The sequence below is a fragment of the Castanea sativa genome, chromosome 10, assembly GCF_040712315.1.
Source record: "Castanea sativa cultivar Marrone di Chiusa Pesio chromosome 10, ASM4071231v1".
NCBI lineage: Eukaryota > Viridiplantae > Streptophyta > Magnoliopsida > Fagales > Fagaceae > Castanea > Castanea sativa.
This window is the reverse complement of record NC_134022.1, coordinates 29,961,971-29,978,655: the sequence shown is the minus strand read 5'-3', so window position 1 is coordinate 29,978,655 and position 16,685 is coordinate 29,961,971. Positions and strand designations below refer to the sequence as shown.

The 16,685-nt window shown below is 31.5% G+C and overlaps 1 protein-coding gene across 1 annotated transcript; it reads left to right on the top strand.

Annotated features, from left to right (window-relative positions):
• Nucleotides 1-9,513: 9,513 nt before the first annotated feature.
• Nucleotides 9,514-14,940, top strand: LOC142613623 (short-chain dehydrogenase TIC 32, chloroplastic-like). The gene is made up of 8 exons (XM_075786056.1): nt 9,514-9,749; nt 10,872-11,103; nt 11,423-11,502; nt 11,903-12,056; nt 12,175-12,253; nt 13,837-13,921; nt 14,337-14,383; nt 14,532-14,940. Exons 1-8 carry the CDS (start codon nt 9,644-9,646, stop codon nt 14,694-14,696), a joined length of 948 nt encoding a protein of 315 aa, XP_075642171.1. The 5' UTR covers nt 9,514-9,643; the 3' UTR covers nt 14,697-14,940.
• Nucleotides 14,941-16,685: the final 1,745 nt, after the last annotated feature.

Below are 16,685 nucleotides of genomic sequence, written 5' to 3'. Positions count from 1 at the left end.
TTTGCTGGTTCTTTTTTTGAACTCGCTAAAATGGAAGTCCCCGCTCCCTATAAGATTTAAAAAAAAAAATCATGTGCCATTTGACTTATACTTAATTACATATCTAAATATACGTACACACTAAAAAAATGGTAGTAACTATGGATGACTAAATTTTGAGTTTGAAATAAATTAAACAAGTAAAATAGTTTCACAAATGTGAATTTCATTAATGAATGCGTGGTACAACTCTCTATGATTACAAAAGAGCAATCCTCTAATTTGATCTCTTTGAAAGACATGTTGATTGGAATTGTGGTAATGTGATTTTGACTCGAACACCAAATATCCTTCAATTTGGTTGAAGGATGGATCGAAGATCCTTCAAATAGAATTACAATGAATATCTGGCTATGAGCTTGTTAGATATTCTTTGTTCTTCGTATGTTCTTCGTCTTTGAAGGTTTGTGGTGGAAATTTTTCGGGGATTTGGAGGCTTGAATCTGTAGAGCTTCACCAATTTGTGGTTTCTTGGAGTTTCTAGAGCCTTTTGAGCTTGATTCCAGTGAATTTTGAGATCTAGGAAGATGATTTAGATGATTTCTCTTCAAATGTTCTTCGTATACGAAAGTTTGTGGTAGAAGTTCTTCAGAGCTTTTGGGGTTTGAATCTATAGAGCTTCATTGATATGTGGTTTCTTGAAGTTTCTGAAGGCTTTTTAGGCTTGATTCCAACAAACTTTAAGATCTAAGTAGGTAGTTTGGATGATTCTACTTTGAATGTTCTTCATATTTGAGGTTGAAGTTCTTGAAATTCCTGTAGGCTTCAGGGCTTGATTCCAACTAGGGCAGTCCAGTGACCCAGAAAATTTGACCTGCCCAACCTGAAGGTCCATAGGCAGCTCCAAATGCAAGTCTTGGTCTGTAACGGATCCTGTTTTAAGAATAACCAATTATTTGGTTCGGTTTTTGGATTATAAAATAATTAACCCAAACCGACCGATACTTGGGTAGTATGAATCAGTCATCCACTCTTACTCACATGCTTTAGTTATTGGGCAATGTATAGCAGAGAACTGGGAAACCAATCTCAACAGCCTTTATTGGCACTAGTTCCCAATTTCAAATCCAACCATTTAAACCAAATCAAGATTCAAAATCTACGGTTAAAATTACACTCTACAAACTCATTTGAGTCATATCAGTAAACCCTAGAAAAGTAGCATAAAGACTCATCATATTAGTGATTCAAAGTAAAGGTACCAAATTATAAATCAACCGTTAAAATCAAAATTAATAACACAATCCAACAGTCACAATTACATATCAATTTCTTGACTTGATATCTCAATCTCATATCTCTCATACGCTCTCTCTTTCTAATCTCTTTAGTCTTCACCAGACCAGACGCTCTTTCTCTATCTTAAATCTCTTCACCAGTTCCATAAGAAATCTTCATCACTCTTCAGTCTTCAATCTTTAAAGGCCTTAAGCTTCGGTCTTCTCACTTTCACCTATGAACAAACCACACTCTCAAACTCTCAATTCTCACTTTGCCTCTCTCTACTCCAAGGTCCAAACCCTAACTTCTCACTACAAGTTCATACCTAGTTGTCGCTGCCGCCGCCACTAGCACCCACTCTTCATTTTGCCGCCACAATCACCCACTCCTCTCCCTACCACCGATCATATGGGTTGAACCGTTGAAAAGATCACCCTTTCCTTAAGGTAAATATTCTCATTTTCTCATCTCTCTTTTTTTTTTTCAGTCTTTCATTGATTTTATTTGTCATGGAAATCTACTATTAAAATCAAATAAACCCAAAGTTATATAATTTAAAACCCTAACTAAAAAAAAAAATTGAAACCTTAACTATTTTACTTTTGTTCTTTGTTCATTTGTTTCATTAATTTTGTTCCTATTTTATTTTTATTCAGGAATTGAAAGTTGTACAAGTGGGGTTTTCAGTCTTCAAATTTGAAACTCAAACACCCACGATTTTTTTAAGGTATGATTTTTGTTTCCTTTTCTTTTTTGTGTTTAAAGTTGAGATTTTGTTCTTTTTATGTTAGAGTTGATGCATGCTACTTATGTTGTTGTAGATGTTGTTGTCATTTTGTTGTTGTTGTTTAATAAATTTTGAGCATCAATGTTTCTACTTTTATTATTTAGTAAAATTTTATTTGTTATGATTTATGAAAATCTACTGTTAAAAATCAAATAAACTCAAAGTTTTATAATTTGAAACACTAACTAAAAAAAATTGAAACCCTAACCATTTTACTTTTGTTCTTTGTTCATTTGTTTGATTAATTCTGCTCCTATTTCAATTTTATTCAGGAATTGAAAGTTGTCCAAATGGGGTTTTCAGTCTTCAAATTCAAAACTCCAACACCCACGGTTTCTTTAACGTATAATTTTTGTTTCTCTTTGTGTTTTACGTTAAAAGTTGGGATTTTATTCTTTTTTTGTTAGAATTGATGAATGTTACTTATGCTGTTGTGGTTGTTGTGTTGTTGTCGCTTTGCTGATTTTGTTTAATAAATTTTGAGCACCAATTTTTCTACTTTTATTATTTAATAAAATTTCAAGCATCATATTGTTTGTATCTGTGTTCTATTTAGTTTTATATTTTATGTAGGATACTATTTTATGTTTTATGTTAGATTTTTTTTTTTTTTTTTTTTTTTTTATGCAGGATACTGTTATCTGGATTCAAGCATCAAAGTTTTTCCTTTTTTGGTTTGTGTAATTATTATTATTAATTATTCTTGTTGTTCTAGTTTGCTAATATTTATATTTGATTTTTTTTAGGTCATGGAACCCTCTGTTTCTACACAAGCTGATGGTTCTATTACTGCACAAGTTGATAGTTCTACTGCCACCCAAGCTGATGGTGCAACTACCACCACAGAGGTTGTTGCTGCTACTCAAGCTGAAGCTAATGATGCTGAGTTGCCCCCAGCTGCACCTTGCAAAGTGAGTAAGACTGGTACTAGTAATGGTAGGAAAAAGTCTTTAGTTTGGAATCATTTTGAAAAATAAAGGTAGAAGAGGATGTCACTAAGGCCATATGTAATTATTGTAAAAAATCATATCATGCTGATAGTAAGAGTTGTGGTACTAGTAATTTGTTAGCTCATGTGATAAATTGTCCCAAGAACCCTAATAGAGAAGAAGTTAAAGGGCAGAAAACCTTAGCTTTTGAACCCAAAAATGATGGAGATGAAGGGTTCCAACTTGTGTCAACAACCTTTACTGTTAAGGCTTCTAGAAAGGCACTTGCTAAAATTATTATAATTGATAAGTTGTCTTTTAGGTGTGTTGAGGGGTATAGGTTTAAGAAATATGTAACTACCTTACAACCTAAGCTCCATCTAAAGAATATTCCATCTCGTCAAACTGTGGCTAGAGATGTAATTGGATTTAATAATACTGAGAGAGAGAAGCTAAGGAAATCCTTAAAAGTTTGTAGGGTGTGTCTTACTACGGACACATGGATTTTTATTCAAAATTTGAGTCATATGTGTCTCACATGTCACTTTAGTGATGATGCTTGGAAGTTGCATAAGAGAATTTTAAATTTTTGTCAAGTTGAAGACCACAAAAGGGAGACTATAGGTAGAAAGATTGAGATGTCTTTGCGTGAGTGGCGTATTGATGCCATATTCACTTTGACAGTGGATAATGCTAACTCCAATTTAACCACGATTTAGTTTTTGCAAAAAGTAACAAAAGATTGGAATGGGATGGTTTTAAAAAACGAGTTCATGCACATGAAGTTTTGTGTTCATATCCTAAATCTCATTGTGAAGGGGGTTTGAAAGAAATTGATACATCTATTGCTAAGGTGTGTGAAGCTGTGAGGTACATGAAGTCCAAGAGTCTTCTTTGTCTAGATGTACCTACTAGGTGGAACTCAACTTACCTCATGTTAGAAACTGCTGAAAAATTTTAGAAAGTGTTCCTTAGAATGGACTTTGAAGATGATGGTTATTCGTCATACTTTAGGACCAAGGAAGATAGTGGTGGTTTCTTGTATGAGTGATTTTCAAAATTGCAGGGCATTTGTGACTTTCATGAGGCTTTTTTACAATGCAACAAAGAAGTTCTTTGGCTCTTTGAATGTTACTTCAAATGTCTTATTCGATGAGATATTTGTTATTTAGAAGAGTATTTCTCATTTAGTTAAATCCCAAAACACCCTCTTGAAAAACACAACCACAAACATACAAACTAAATTTAAGAATTGGAGGAAAGGTGATAAAATTAATCATCTTCTGTATGTGACTTGGGTTCTTGATCCACGAAAAAAATTGAGGTTTTTGAAATTTTCTTTTTCTGAAATTTATGGAAATGCAGTGGGGAAAGTGATGGTTGATAAGGTGAAAGATCTTTTGATGAGGTTGTATAATTTGTACTGTTTTGTTCATTCCCCAAATGTGTAAGAACCAAGTGGGAGTGAGAGGACACAAATGGAAGGTGATGCTAGTGATCTATATGTGATGGTTCACTCTCGATATGAGCTTTTCTTAGAAGCTGAGCAATCTATAAGTTGTAGTAATGAGGTTGAAAAGTATTTGGCTGAAAATTGTAATAGTAGAAAGGATGTGAATTTTGAGGCATTGGGGTGGTGGAATGACAATTCTAGTAGGTACCAACTGTTATCCAAAGTGGCTAAGGATGTGCTGGCTATACAAGTTTCTACTGTTGCATCTAAGTCAACAATTAGCACCAGAGGTTGCATTGTTAATCCATTTCGAAGTTCTCTTACTCCTTTCATGGTTCAGAACATTGTATGTGCACAAAATTGGCTTCAAGCCATAGTTCCAAATTCTCATCACTAATCAAGGGATGAGGTTGAGGCGTTGGAGAAGGAATTTCATGATTTAGATAATATGTTTAAATTCTGGAACTTATTATCTATTAATTCTTATTGAATGTCTCATGTATTTAAACAAAATTTAATCTATTGTATTTATTTCCTTTTCTTTTCTAGTTTTAAACCAACAATCATCACCAAGTGCATCAACAAGTACTAACTCAAAATTGGGTTCTAGTTTAGGCAAACGACCCTTAATTAGTATTAAAAATTGATAATTGACTTGGTATGTAACTGTCTTTGGCCCTTTACTGTTATGAACTTGCTATCCTTTCTAGTTGGTTTTGTATTTGGTACTAATGTATTATTTATTAAATATTTTATGTCTACTGTAGGAGGAATCATTTATTTTGTAAAGAAGGCAGCCTTTTGGGAGCATTTTGGAAGTTTTTTTGTATATTTATTTTCTAGCAATACTACTCTTAATGCTTATAAAAAATAAATTTTAGTCAATAGGTTTTCTTTTCTATAAGTTATAGCCTTATTAGCTAGAGTATTTGTCATTCAATGCTTTAGAAAATCTATTTTTTGGAAATACCTGTGGTATTTTATAATTGTAATTAATTATATTGCTGGGAACATTGTATAGCTAGCAAGCTTACTGCCTTGTGGTTTACTGCCTTAAAAACTTGCAGCAATCTAATTGCCTTCTCTGCCTATATGGCTTACTTAGTATATATCCATTTATATATATAGATAGAAATATTGTAGTATAAATTTGTTGTTTATACTTGCTGTGGTTGACTTATTTGTTATTGGAAATATTACTTGTAGTGTGATTGGTAGGTTTAATATAGGTGTTAAGTATGGCTTTTATGCCTTTGGGTTTTTCTTAAATATATATGACTTGTATTGAGCTACAAGCTTACTGCCAGGTGCTTATATTGTGTGGATGTTTAACAAATCACAGGTGGTAAAAATAGGCATGTTTGTGTGTTGTCTTTTGCTATTTTGTCCAGGTTATAAATTCTATTTTGTTGTGTTTATTTTTTGGTAGTCAATGTGTAGCTGTTTAACAAGTCACATGTGGTGAAAATAGGATTTTGTGTGTTGTTAGTAATGTTGTGCTATTTTATCCAAGTTTTACAATATATTTTGCTGTGTTTATTTTGTGGTTAATGTGAGGATGCTTAACAAATGTGGTAAAAATAGGTTTATTTTGTGTGCTGTGGTGAGGTATTTTGTCCAGGATGTTTAATGTGTGGATGCTTAACAGATGTGGTAAAAATAGGCTTATTTTGTGTCTTGTGGTGAGGTGTTTTTTCCATGATGTTTCCTGAAAACCCAATGGATTTATAAATAGAATAATTGCTTAATTTATGTTTATCTTGAAGGCCCATTAAAAAAAAAAAAGAGTAAAAGTGAGGCCCAATCTGTTTTATATGGAAAATAAAAAATATATGACTGCCAAACTCTTAATTTGGGCTAAAAAGACTGAAAAAATTGAACTAAAATAAATTTTATAGAAGTCCAAAATATTGGCCCAATCTATGGTCCAAACTCGTCTAACCAACAACTCCGACCAGCCCAACCGATGGCCCGAAACATCGGGTCCGGCCTGACTATTTGGTCAAATACCAGTCTAAGATCCAATCACTTAACCCAATTGAGTCGAGTTTGGTTCAGGCTCAAACCCGAACCAATCCGACTCGTGGATATGCTTAATTCCAACAAAGCTTCTGTACTTCTAAATCTTTCTTGATGCTGGTTGTGGCATGGATGCCTTGGTATGTTCTAAGATGTCTTGGTGTGTGTTAGGAAGGCTTCTATTTATAGGAGTTTGGGAGTAGGTGAGGGACACGTGGTAGAATCTTATTGGTGACACATGTCACAATTTGATTGGAGGATTTTTAAGACTTTTTTCCAAGACACATGGCATCATTTGATTGGCCGAAATATCTTGATTTTCAAGGTGATACATGTCAGCAATTGATTAGATCGCTTATGTCATCACTCACATGCACCAGATGTCATTACTTACACGTGTTGATGTGTGACATGTGTCATTGCTTACACGCGTCAGACTACTTACATCATTGCTTACATGAGCCGATGTGTGATTGACATTTTGCATGCTCTTTATGTTTTTATTTCATGACACTTGGCAAATTTTTGTTAGTTTCTGAATGGTGATGGTAGAACCTAGTTGTAATACATGGTGCTCTATAATTGCCATACTTTGTGGACTTAGTAGTATAATGTGTCAATTTGTGATTAGTCGCAAATTTTCCTTCTCTACAGTGACATAGTAAGTAATTCACCTCCATAATTTATCATTTAGCATCAAATCTGAAATTAGTATATGTATACTGATAAAAACATCCAATTTTTACTGTGACAAACTTTTACTAAAATAAGTATATATATTGATGATACAATTTTATCTAAATTAAATTATTGTTAAATCTTATTCCTTAGTCAAGAGTCTTGTTGCTTAATATCTTAATAAAATATTAGTTTAATAAGATGCAATGTGAGGAAAAAACAAAAACAAACACGTGAGTTGTGTGAGATTTAAGTTTAGAAAATTTGATGATGGACTTTTAGTTCTATTTAAATTAAATAGTTGTTAAATGTCATTCCTTAATTTGATGAGATATATCATAAGAAGTAATATAAAATTAATTTATTAATTAGTAAATCTTAAAATGTTGATAATAGACTTTTAGTTGGTGTAGAAGTCAAAAGGTAGTTTTTTTTTTTTTTTTTTTTGAGAAAGAAACATGGGTTGTTGTTTCATGTTTGGATTTAAGTTTAGAATTTTTTATAATATACTTTTAATTTAAATAGAATTTAAATTTGTTGAAATATTTAAGTTTATAAATTTTTTATAATAAACTTTTAGTTTGAGTAGAATTTAAATTTGTTGAAGTTTAAATGATAAAATTCTATCTAAATTAAACAATTGTTAAATATTATCCCCTAATTTGAGGAAATATATCATAACAAATAATATAAAATTAATTTACAAATTAGTTGTTCTTAAAATATTGTTAATAGACTTTTAGTTGGAGTATGGGAGTAGAAATTAAAACGTGGAGTTTTTTTTTTTTTTTTTTTTTTTTTTTTTTTTTTTTTTTTTGAGGATAAAAAAGGTGGATTGTTGTTTGAGATTTAAGTTTAGAATTTTTTTTATAATAGCCTTTTAGTTTGAATAGAATTTTAATTTATTAAAATTTAAAAGATAAACTTTCACCTAAATTAAAAAAAATTTAAATAATATCTCCTAATTTGAGGAAATATATCCTATAAATAATATAAAATTAATTTATTTAGTGAAAGTAGCCACTAGATGCAACCACGGTTTTTAAGTCAAACTTTTATTATATAGTATAGTATATGATATGATTTAAATCCCTTTTCAAAGAATAAATAACATCAATGATTTTGATTTCATAATTGACTTTAGCACCTAAGAAAAGAAAAGAAAAAAAAAAAAGGTTATGTTGTTTTTATTTTTTTTGAAGACGAAATATGTCCAATTCAAATCCTACTGCCAAAATTTGGACACCAGTCCCAAAATATGAAAATATGCTCTATAAAAATATATCAAGTTATCAACATATCAATAATAAAAATAAAGTTTAAATTAAATCAGTTGATAAATTCTCTTATTGTCAAATAAAAAATCTGAGATTTAAATTTCGCGTACACTAAAAGCTAATTAGTATCTTGGTTTGAAAAAAAAAATAATCATAAAAAATAAATAAATAAAAATACAAACAACTCAATTTTGCAACTTCAACTCATACTCTTCTCAAAGTATAATAAAAACGAAACAAGACAATTAGCTGAGGATTTTTTTTTTTTTTTTTTTTGAGGAATGTGGTAGCTGAGGATTTTTTTGATAAAACTGAATCTAATGGAAAGAATCTGAAATTGTATATACTCCCTCCAACCCAATTTGTTTGTCCTGTTTGAAAAATCAAACTTTTTTAAGAAATATCATTTATTATCTTGTCTGCCTTATAGAAATGTATAAGTTTATAAAACTACCGTTAAATAAATTTATCAGCTTTAAAAAAAAAAAATTTATTCTTAATGAGGCAATTGAAAAGGTGCCTCTAATTACATTGATTTTTTTAAATATTTGTTAGTTTTCTTTTCAAATAATTTTGAAAATAAAATAAGAATATAATAGAAATATTAGTAAACTAATAATTTTTATTTTTAAAAATAAAAAAATATTTTCAAATATTCTAAAATAAAATAAAAAACAAATAAATTGAGACGAAAGGGAATACCCTTGGCGTGGCCTTGGGCTTTGGGGGTTGACTAAGGTTATTAATGATCTTGTTACAATTCGAGGGGACTGGGGCTTGATCTTGATCTTGATCTTGATCATGACGTTTTAGCTTAGAAAATACCACAGGACCCATCCTAGCCGTTGAATTGATATCACATCCAACAACCATACCCAATAATGTGAACACAAGAGGAATATAATGCAGCTGGGTCATCCTAGTACTGCATCCTAGTCAGTCTTATGATTATGAACCTTGTAAGGCCCAAATTCAATAAGATTGATTATATACCACGATCCAAAATTAGTAAAACCATTTAATAATTTCCCAATTGTAGTATAATAATAATAATAATAATAATACTTTTTTTTGAAAGGATATAATAATAATAATATATTCTTTCTTTTTTTCCTTTTTTTTTTTTTTTTTTTCTTTTTTTGAGAATCACAGCCAAGACTATATCAGTAGTGTGGACTATACAGAAAGAGAGGGAGTTTGTGATTGTGAGTTTGGCTATTTGTTTTTGGCAAAGCAAAAGATGTGGATTTTTAGCTGGAAAGGGCCATCTGGGTTCTCAGCCTCTTCCACAGCTGAGGAAGTTACCCAAGGAATTGATGGAACTGGTCTTACTGCTATTGTCACAGGTCTTTTTCTTTTTAATTTTTCATTATTCTGGGTGTTCTTTGATTTGCCTTTATTCTAATTCAGGAATTTGTGGGTTCAGATTGTTGTAAATCTCATTCGAGAATCAGGAGTGTGTGTGCGATGGGGTTGGGAATAAATGGATGAAAGACTGTTTTTTTATTCTGTAGATGCTGATGTTGTTCTTTCATTGGCATCAGCCTATTATGTAATGGTTTTTCAGTTATTTATAAAAAAGCAGATTAAAAGGGTTTGAATTGGTAAACCAAGAAGAAATGACAAAGGGCTAAAACAATTTGATTTTTTGGTGAAATATGATAAAAATATTTTTGTACGAGAGTGGAGAAAAAGTCCTGGAATATTACAAAGTTCTCTGCTTTTGCAATGATATTTTTTGTGATAAAATCATGAACGTGCAAGCTGTAGAGTTTTAGGATTTGATGAAACCGAGCAAATACATGACTCACTACAAGTTGGTGGATTCAGGTTCACTATGGTGATTATCATTAATTTGTATTCTACTTTATTAATTGGTACTGATTCTCGATTGATTATAGTCCTGCTCTAATTGAAAAAATATTAGTTTTGTGGGAATTGTTAGACTGTTGGATTAAATTTCAAAATTAGCATGTTCGCATATATAAATATTATCTATGTGAATTGATGATCCTTCAATATTGTGGTAGTTTTGTGAGTTCCCAAAAGTATACTTATTTAGGACTTGATTGCTTTGGAAGAGTGAACTCAGCGAAGATTTTTTTGAAGTATTTGGAAAGTGGGAAATTTAAAAAAGGGGGAAAAATGAAAAAGAATAAAGCTTTTACTTTTTCCTGTGTTCTTGTGGCATTGTGACTTCTTCACTTGTACTGTTGAGTTTTAGAAAATATAAAAAATTTCTTGGTGTCATTGCGGTGTTGGTAGTTCAATCTATTAAGACTAGTTTTTTTTTTCTTTCTTTTTCCACTTTGTACATTGCTGAATGTGTCTGATATGATTTCAGTTTCAAAATGCAAAAAGAGTGACATATTGACCTCACCCACGTTGTATCCCTTTTATTGGATAGAACAATGGGTGAATTCTGCACATTTTAACATATTTCAGTTCTCACATTTATTTGAATTCAGGAGCATCAAGTGGTCTTGGTGTAGAGACAACACGTGTTCTTACGTTGCGTGGTGTCCATGTTATTATGGCTGTAAGGAACACTGATGCTGGTAAGAATGTCAAAGAACAAATACTGAAGGAAAATCCCAATGCTAAAATTGATGTCATGGAGTTAGATCTTAGCTCAATGGGATCCGTAAGGAAATTTGCATCAGATTATAATGCTTCAGGTCTTCCACTGAATCTCCTCATGTAAGCACACTAAGCTGGAGCTATTGTAACTGTTTAAATTCCATTTTCATATAGTTGTCTTTGTGTGTGTGTCAGTGGGGGTATCAGCTTGGGTGCAAACATGCAATCGTGTGTCTCTGTGGGCTGCATGCTTGCATAAATTTTTTTATCATAGTTGTTTTGTTGATTCCTTCTTTGTTGTAGTTTTTCATTGAACTCGCTAAAATGGAAATCCTTGCTCCCTACAAGATTTTAAAAAAAAAAATTCATGTTTGAGTCCTGCGTTTAGATTGGATAGCTCATTGATAAGGAGTAATATTGTCTATTGTTTGTTTGAAAGTAACAATGCAGGGGTGATGGCAACTCCATTCAAGCTTTCCCAAGACAACATAGAACTGCAGTTTGCAACTAACCATTTAGGTATGTTACTCTTAAGTTCCTTTGATCTATCTTTAAGGTGGCAATACTCTATTTCATGGTGAGTTGGGTTGAAAATATCAGAAAAAGGGGGAAGTTTTAGTCACTGAATTTTCCCTTCTTCATTTATTATTTTGGAAAATCATAAATAGTTTAATTTTCAAATCAGAAATAAAGCTTGTCCCAAGATCCAAAGTTACTTCTTTTAGTTGGGTTATTCCTTTAAATTATCAATAGGATTCAACACTTTTCTTTGGTAAATAAAGAAAAATATTGTTATTAAACTTAAAATATGCACTCCCAACTGCATCTTTGTAGAAATATTTTCTGAATGGTATACTTTCTATTTACCCTTCAAATGAGTGGAATATGGAGTGCTTGAGGTTTTATTACCATTTCTCAGGTCATTTTCTTTTGACAAACCTTCTATTGGAGACCATGAAAAAAACGGCTTGCGAAAGCAACAAGGAGGGAAGGATTGTTAATTTATCATCAGAGGGTCACCGATATGCGTATCGTGAAGGGATTCGTTTTGATAAGATCAATGATGAATCAGGGTAAAAGTTTTACTGGACAATTTGATGACTCTTGCCTCCTAGTAATTTATGTTTTAGGGCTTGAGGTGCTCATAAATAGCTTATATTTTTACCTCAATTTTTACTTGATAATTAACAGATACAACAGTATCTATGCTTATGGACAATCAAAGCTTTCCAACATTTTGCATGCTAATGAGCTTGCGAGGCACTTGAAGGTACTCAATGCTTATAAACCATCAACTATATATCGTAGAATAGTCTAGGCTTTGCAAAAAAATTGTTCAATTCCTGGATTAGCTGACTACGAAATGCTTATGCAAGCTGCACATTGTTCATGTTTATTGTCAAATATATATATAAAAGCTTCCAATGACCAAAGATATGTCACTATAGATGGTTGGGAGTCAACTGAATTATTTTCTTTTAAGACATTTCTGCTTGAGTGTGTGTGTTTGCCTGTTTGATGTTGTCATTACAATGTCTTAGGAATACCAGCTGCTTCCAGGTGAGGTGATGCATAAGTGGTGCACATGAAATTATCTGAAGATTTACTAATACTGCAGTTCAAAATTTTTTTATTTGTTTGCATCATGATCAATTTGATTACACTTTCAAAAGTATAGTAGTAGAGGTAAACAAGATAAAGTGTTGAAAATATTCATACCCAGAGAAAGTACAGGAATGTAAGTGAAGTGTTCGTAATCATAACATGCCAAAGATGCTGGACTTTATCTTTTAAGTCCTCACTTGCTGTTCTCTTCCCTTTTTTCATCTTTAGCAGCTAAGCACTAAACTTCTCGCTTATGCAATCTCTTATTCTTTCTTGTTTACTTAATTGATTGGTCACTTCATTTAAGATTATTAGTAAGTCAATTGAGAACATCCTGTGTATAGCATAATGTTATATATTTTAATTCTCTCTATTTTTGAATAAAAATATTTTACTTAATAAAAAGTCTGTAGTATAATGTTATGTCTTAATTTTTAGAAACAGTGAATTGTTAGCTTAGTCTATAAGTGATAAGATTGTTATACTTTGTGACTCTGGCCTAGCATATAATCCTTGGTGTGCTTGATATCCTTGGGCACACTAAGAAACTTCCCTACTGCCATTGCCTGCCATAAACGTGATAAAGGCATCGGGGGAGTCAGGCTAGGGAAACTGTCACCTGGACATAACTTGATAAGTGTCACCTAGGCATAGCTTCTTCTTTTTTTGATAAATGTCACCTAGGCATAGCTAAAATTACTAGAATAGTCTTTTTTTAATAGGTCCACATAGATGATATTCATATAAATAAAGTAATAACTTGATTTGGTGTGTGACTGGGACTTGATATGGTGGAAAACTATAAATTATTCTTATTTTGGGTAGCATCAAAAATAAATTCTGGAGTCACTTGAGTTCCCCTATTCTGATTGCTGCTGGTTGAATTAAATGACTTGGGGTCATTTACCAAGTTTGAATAATTGCATGTACTATCAGGAAAAAGTGATTATATATATATACACACACACACACACAGTAATTGTAGAGGTATAGACAATTATTTGCGAAATATTCTCATGTAAAAGTGAGACATAATGGCTACATCCTCCGTACTAAAGATTGTCTATTGGATGCAACGTAGAGATCATGATGTAAGGTCAATTTATTTTCCTTCAGGGCAGGAATGATGATAACAGTCATTTTACGTTCTTTTAACCAGTCTTTCAGTTCATAATTCCATACTAGTCATATTGTCATGTGAGGCGGAATATAATCTGCAATTGTTGGTTTTTTCCCTCTTTTAAACAGGAAGAAGGGGTAGAGATAACTGCTAATTCCCTTCATCCAGGAGCAATTGTTACAAATCTTCTGCGTCACCACAGTTTCTTGAATGGTAAACTTCTGAGCAATTTTACTTATATTTAATTATATGTTTAAGTATGTAATTTCATATCGACACTAAGTGAATTCCTAGTATTCCTATACTCTTTTAGGATCAGGTTCTTTATTATTTATTTATTTTGGTTGAATAGAATCAGGTTTCAGGTATTATACTTTGTATTTGCACAAAATCTGTATTAATATGCTTGTGCCACACATCTAGTTGAGGAACTTTGTGGGCTCTTTTTAGTTATAATAAAGACAACTAAGTTATTCCACCGTATCACCAGGAGACAACCCTCTGCATGATGCATTTGATGGATTTCCCAATAAAAATCATTATTAGATCATGAGTTTCTAACTTCACTCACTGAATGTGAAATTGTCTGGTTTTTTGCTAATAATTTTATTCTATTGGCTCAATGCAGTTATTGCTAATACCCTTGGTAAATATGTGCTGAAAAATGTTCCTCAGGTATGTATCATGGCATATAATTCATATGTGCTACTACTATGAGTGTACCTGCAAATCCTATCAAAAACCACTTAAAAAGCTTCACTTGATGAATTCAGTTGCCCCCTTGCAGCATGGTTGCTTATTGAATTTATTTACATGGTTGCAGGGAGCAGCAACTCAATGCTATGTGGCATTGCATCCACAAGTTAAAGGAATAAGTGGTGAATATTTCATGGATAGTAATAAAGCAAAAGCAAGCTCTCATGCTCAAGATGCAGAATTGGCAAAGAAATTATGGGACTTCAGCTTGAGCATGACCAATCAAAACTAGTTGGGATTTAAGGCGTTGTTAAGTTGTTGGCTTATTCTGTCCTTGTATAAAATAAAAACATAAAGAAATTAATTTAATTGAACTAGAAGTTCACAGTGGTACAATTTTCATGTTCTAAAAACAGTTTGAATAGAAGCTAAAGCACAAGACCTCGTAAAAAGCTGTGTTCATTGACATTTGATGAGTATTTGGATGAACTATTCAGAATTCCAATCCTAATGTAGCAGTACTATTTTGATTTTCATTTGTTTTGGATTTCATAATATCTTCTTTAAAGTGATCATTTCATTTTCACATCAAAAAAAATATCACAAAATTAAACCAAAATACTTTTTCACTCACTCCAAAAAAATATTTGTTTGGATTTATATTTTGGATGCATATCTCATCTAAAGGTTCATTTGGTTGGGAGGATAGAAAAGTGGGAGTATAGAAAATGCAAAGATGATAGAAAAGTGGGAGATTAGAAAATATTTTAGTTTCGTTCATTTGTGTTTGGTTGGGAGGATGGAAAAGTGGATGAATGAAAAATTATTTTGTTTTGTTGAAAATAAAGTTGGTATAAATTGACCATCATGTCCCTATTAAATAAAATAAAAGATAGCACATTATACTTTAAAAAAAAATTATGTATAGGTAGACACTCATTAAAGTATAAAAACAAAGCATAACAAATGTTTTCAAAAAAACAAAAACCAACCAAAATTAATGAGAAAATAAACACAAGCAAAAAAAGAAAAGAAGCTACGTTCAGGAAAAAAAAAAAAAAAACCATCACGTCAATAACAAAGAATAAAGTCCATAGTCAGTAACAAAGGAAGAAAAAATGAAAATAAAAAATAAAAAGTCAACACATTGGACACTTGAAGGTGAATTTTAAGGGTATTTTTGAAAGTTCATTTCATGAGTTTCTTTCTCTCAGTTTTCTCTCCATTTTGGAGAAAAAACTTTTTGGTGGGCCAAAAGAGAAAACTTCATTTATTTCCTTTCTCCCCACTCAACCAAATACACTCTAAAAAAGTTTTTCTTCCTATTTTCTCTCCAAAATTTTCCATATTCCTTATTTCACCTCCAAACAAACATTGATGTGGGTCCCACTATAACTTGGTTATTTATAATAGTGCTATTGAAAAATTTAACTCAAAATTTGGAAACTTCCAAATTTTTGAGTTTTGTGTTATGAAAACTCAACTAAAAAATCAATTGAAATAATTTGATTTTTGGTGAGGCTCATGTTTTTTGAGTTTTGGACGATGAAAAGTAAGTTATATAACTTCGTTTTCTTCAACCCAAACTCCCTCTTAGACTTTTTGGGATGGGAAGGTTGTTAGTAATTAGCACTTAACTACAAATTCCTAGGTAATTCTAGAATCAATTATTTGAGGAGCATTTTGAATAGGAAAAATTATAAGCATGCTTTGCTTTGAATTTATTAATTGGGAGTATGTATAAAGCAACATATTTGCATGTCAAGACTTGTTACTTTGATTTGTGTTTATTCACATGATTAAGAAAGAAAAAATGCATCAGTTCCTTGAGGAACTCTTTTTCTTCTTGAGAAGAACGTCATCAAGAATATTTTGTGGCACATCTTCTATCCAAAGAACTTCCATCCAAACAAGTAAATTGGATGGAGCAGTTGTCCTTTTTAGCAAGAGAATGTGCTATAACGAGGGCGGCTTGATGCATTTGGGAGCCTTAGGTGAAAACTAAATTAAGGCATTTTATATATTTAAATTATTTTAAAAAAAAATTAAAAATTATTTAACTCTATTTTCTTGTTTTAGATGTAAAATTACTAATTAACCATGTAGAATTTTTTATTTTTTTTGTGCGTGGAGAACTAATAATGTGATATGAGAACTAGTAAAAGTTTGTCACAGTAAATGTTTGCTAACTCAACTATTGTGAAAAATATTGTGAAATATTGTGTATTGTTTTTTTTTTTTTTTTTAAAGTGCTACATTCATAACATTTTCATAATAAATC

Bases quoted from the DNA above. Each gene is read 5' to 3' on its own strand.
- LOC142613623 (XM_075786056.1), top strand. From the start codon at position 9,644: ATGTGGATTTTTAGCTGGAAAGGGCCATCTGGGTTCTCAGCCTCTTCC. The intron at 9,750-10,871 runs GTCTTTTTCTTT...ATTTGAATTCAG, and splicing joins TCTTACTGCTATTGTCACAG to GAGCATCAAGTGGTCTTGGT. The intron at 14,384-14,531 runs GTATGTATCATG...ACATGGTTGCAG, and splicing joins TGCTGAAAAATGTTCCTCAG to GGAGCAGCAACTCAATGCTA.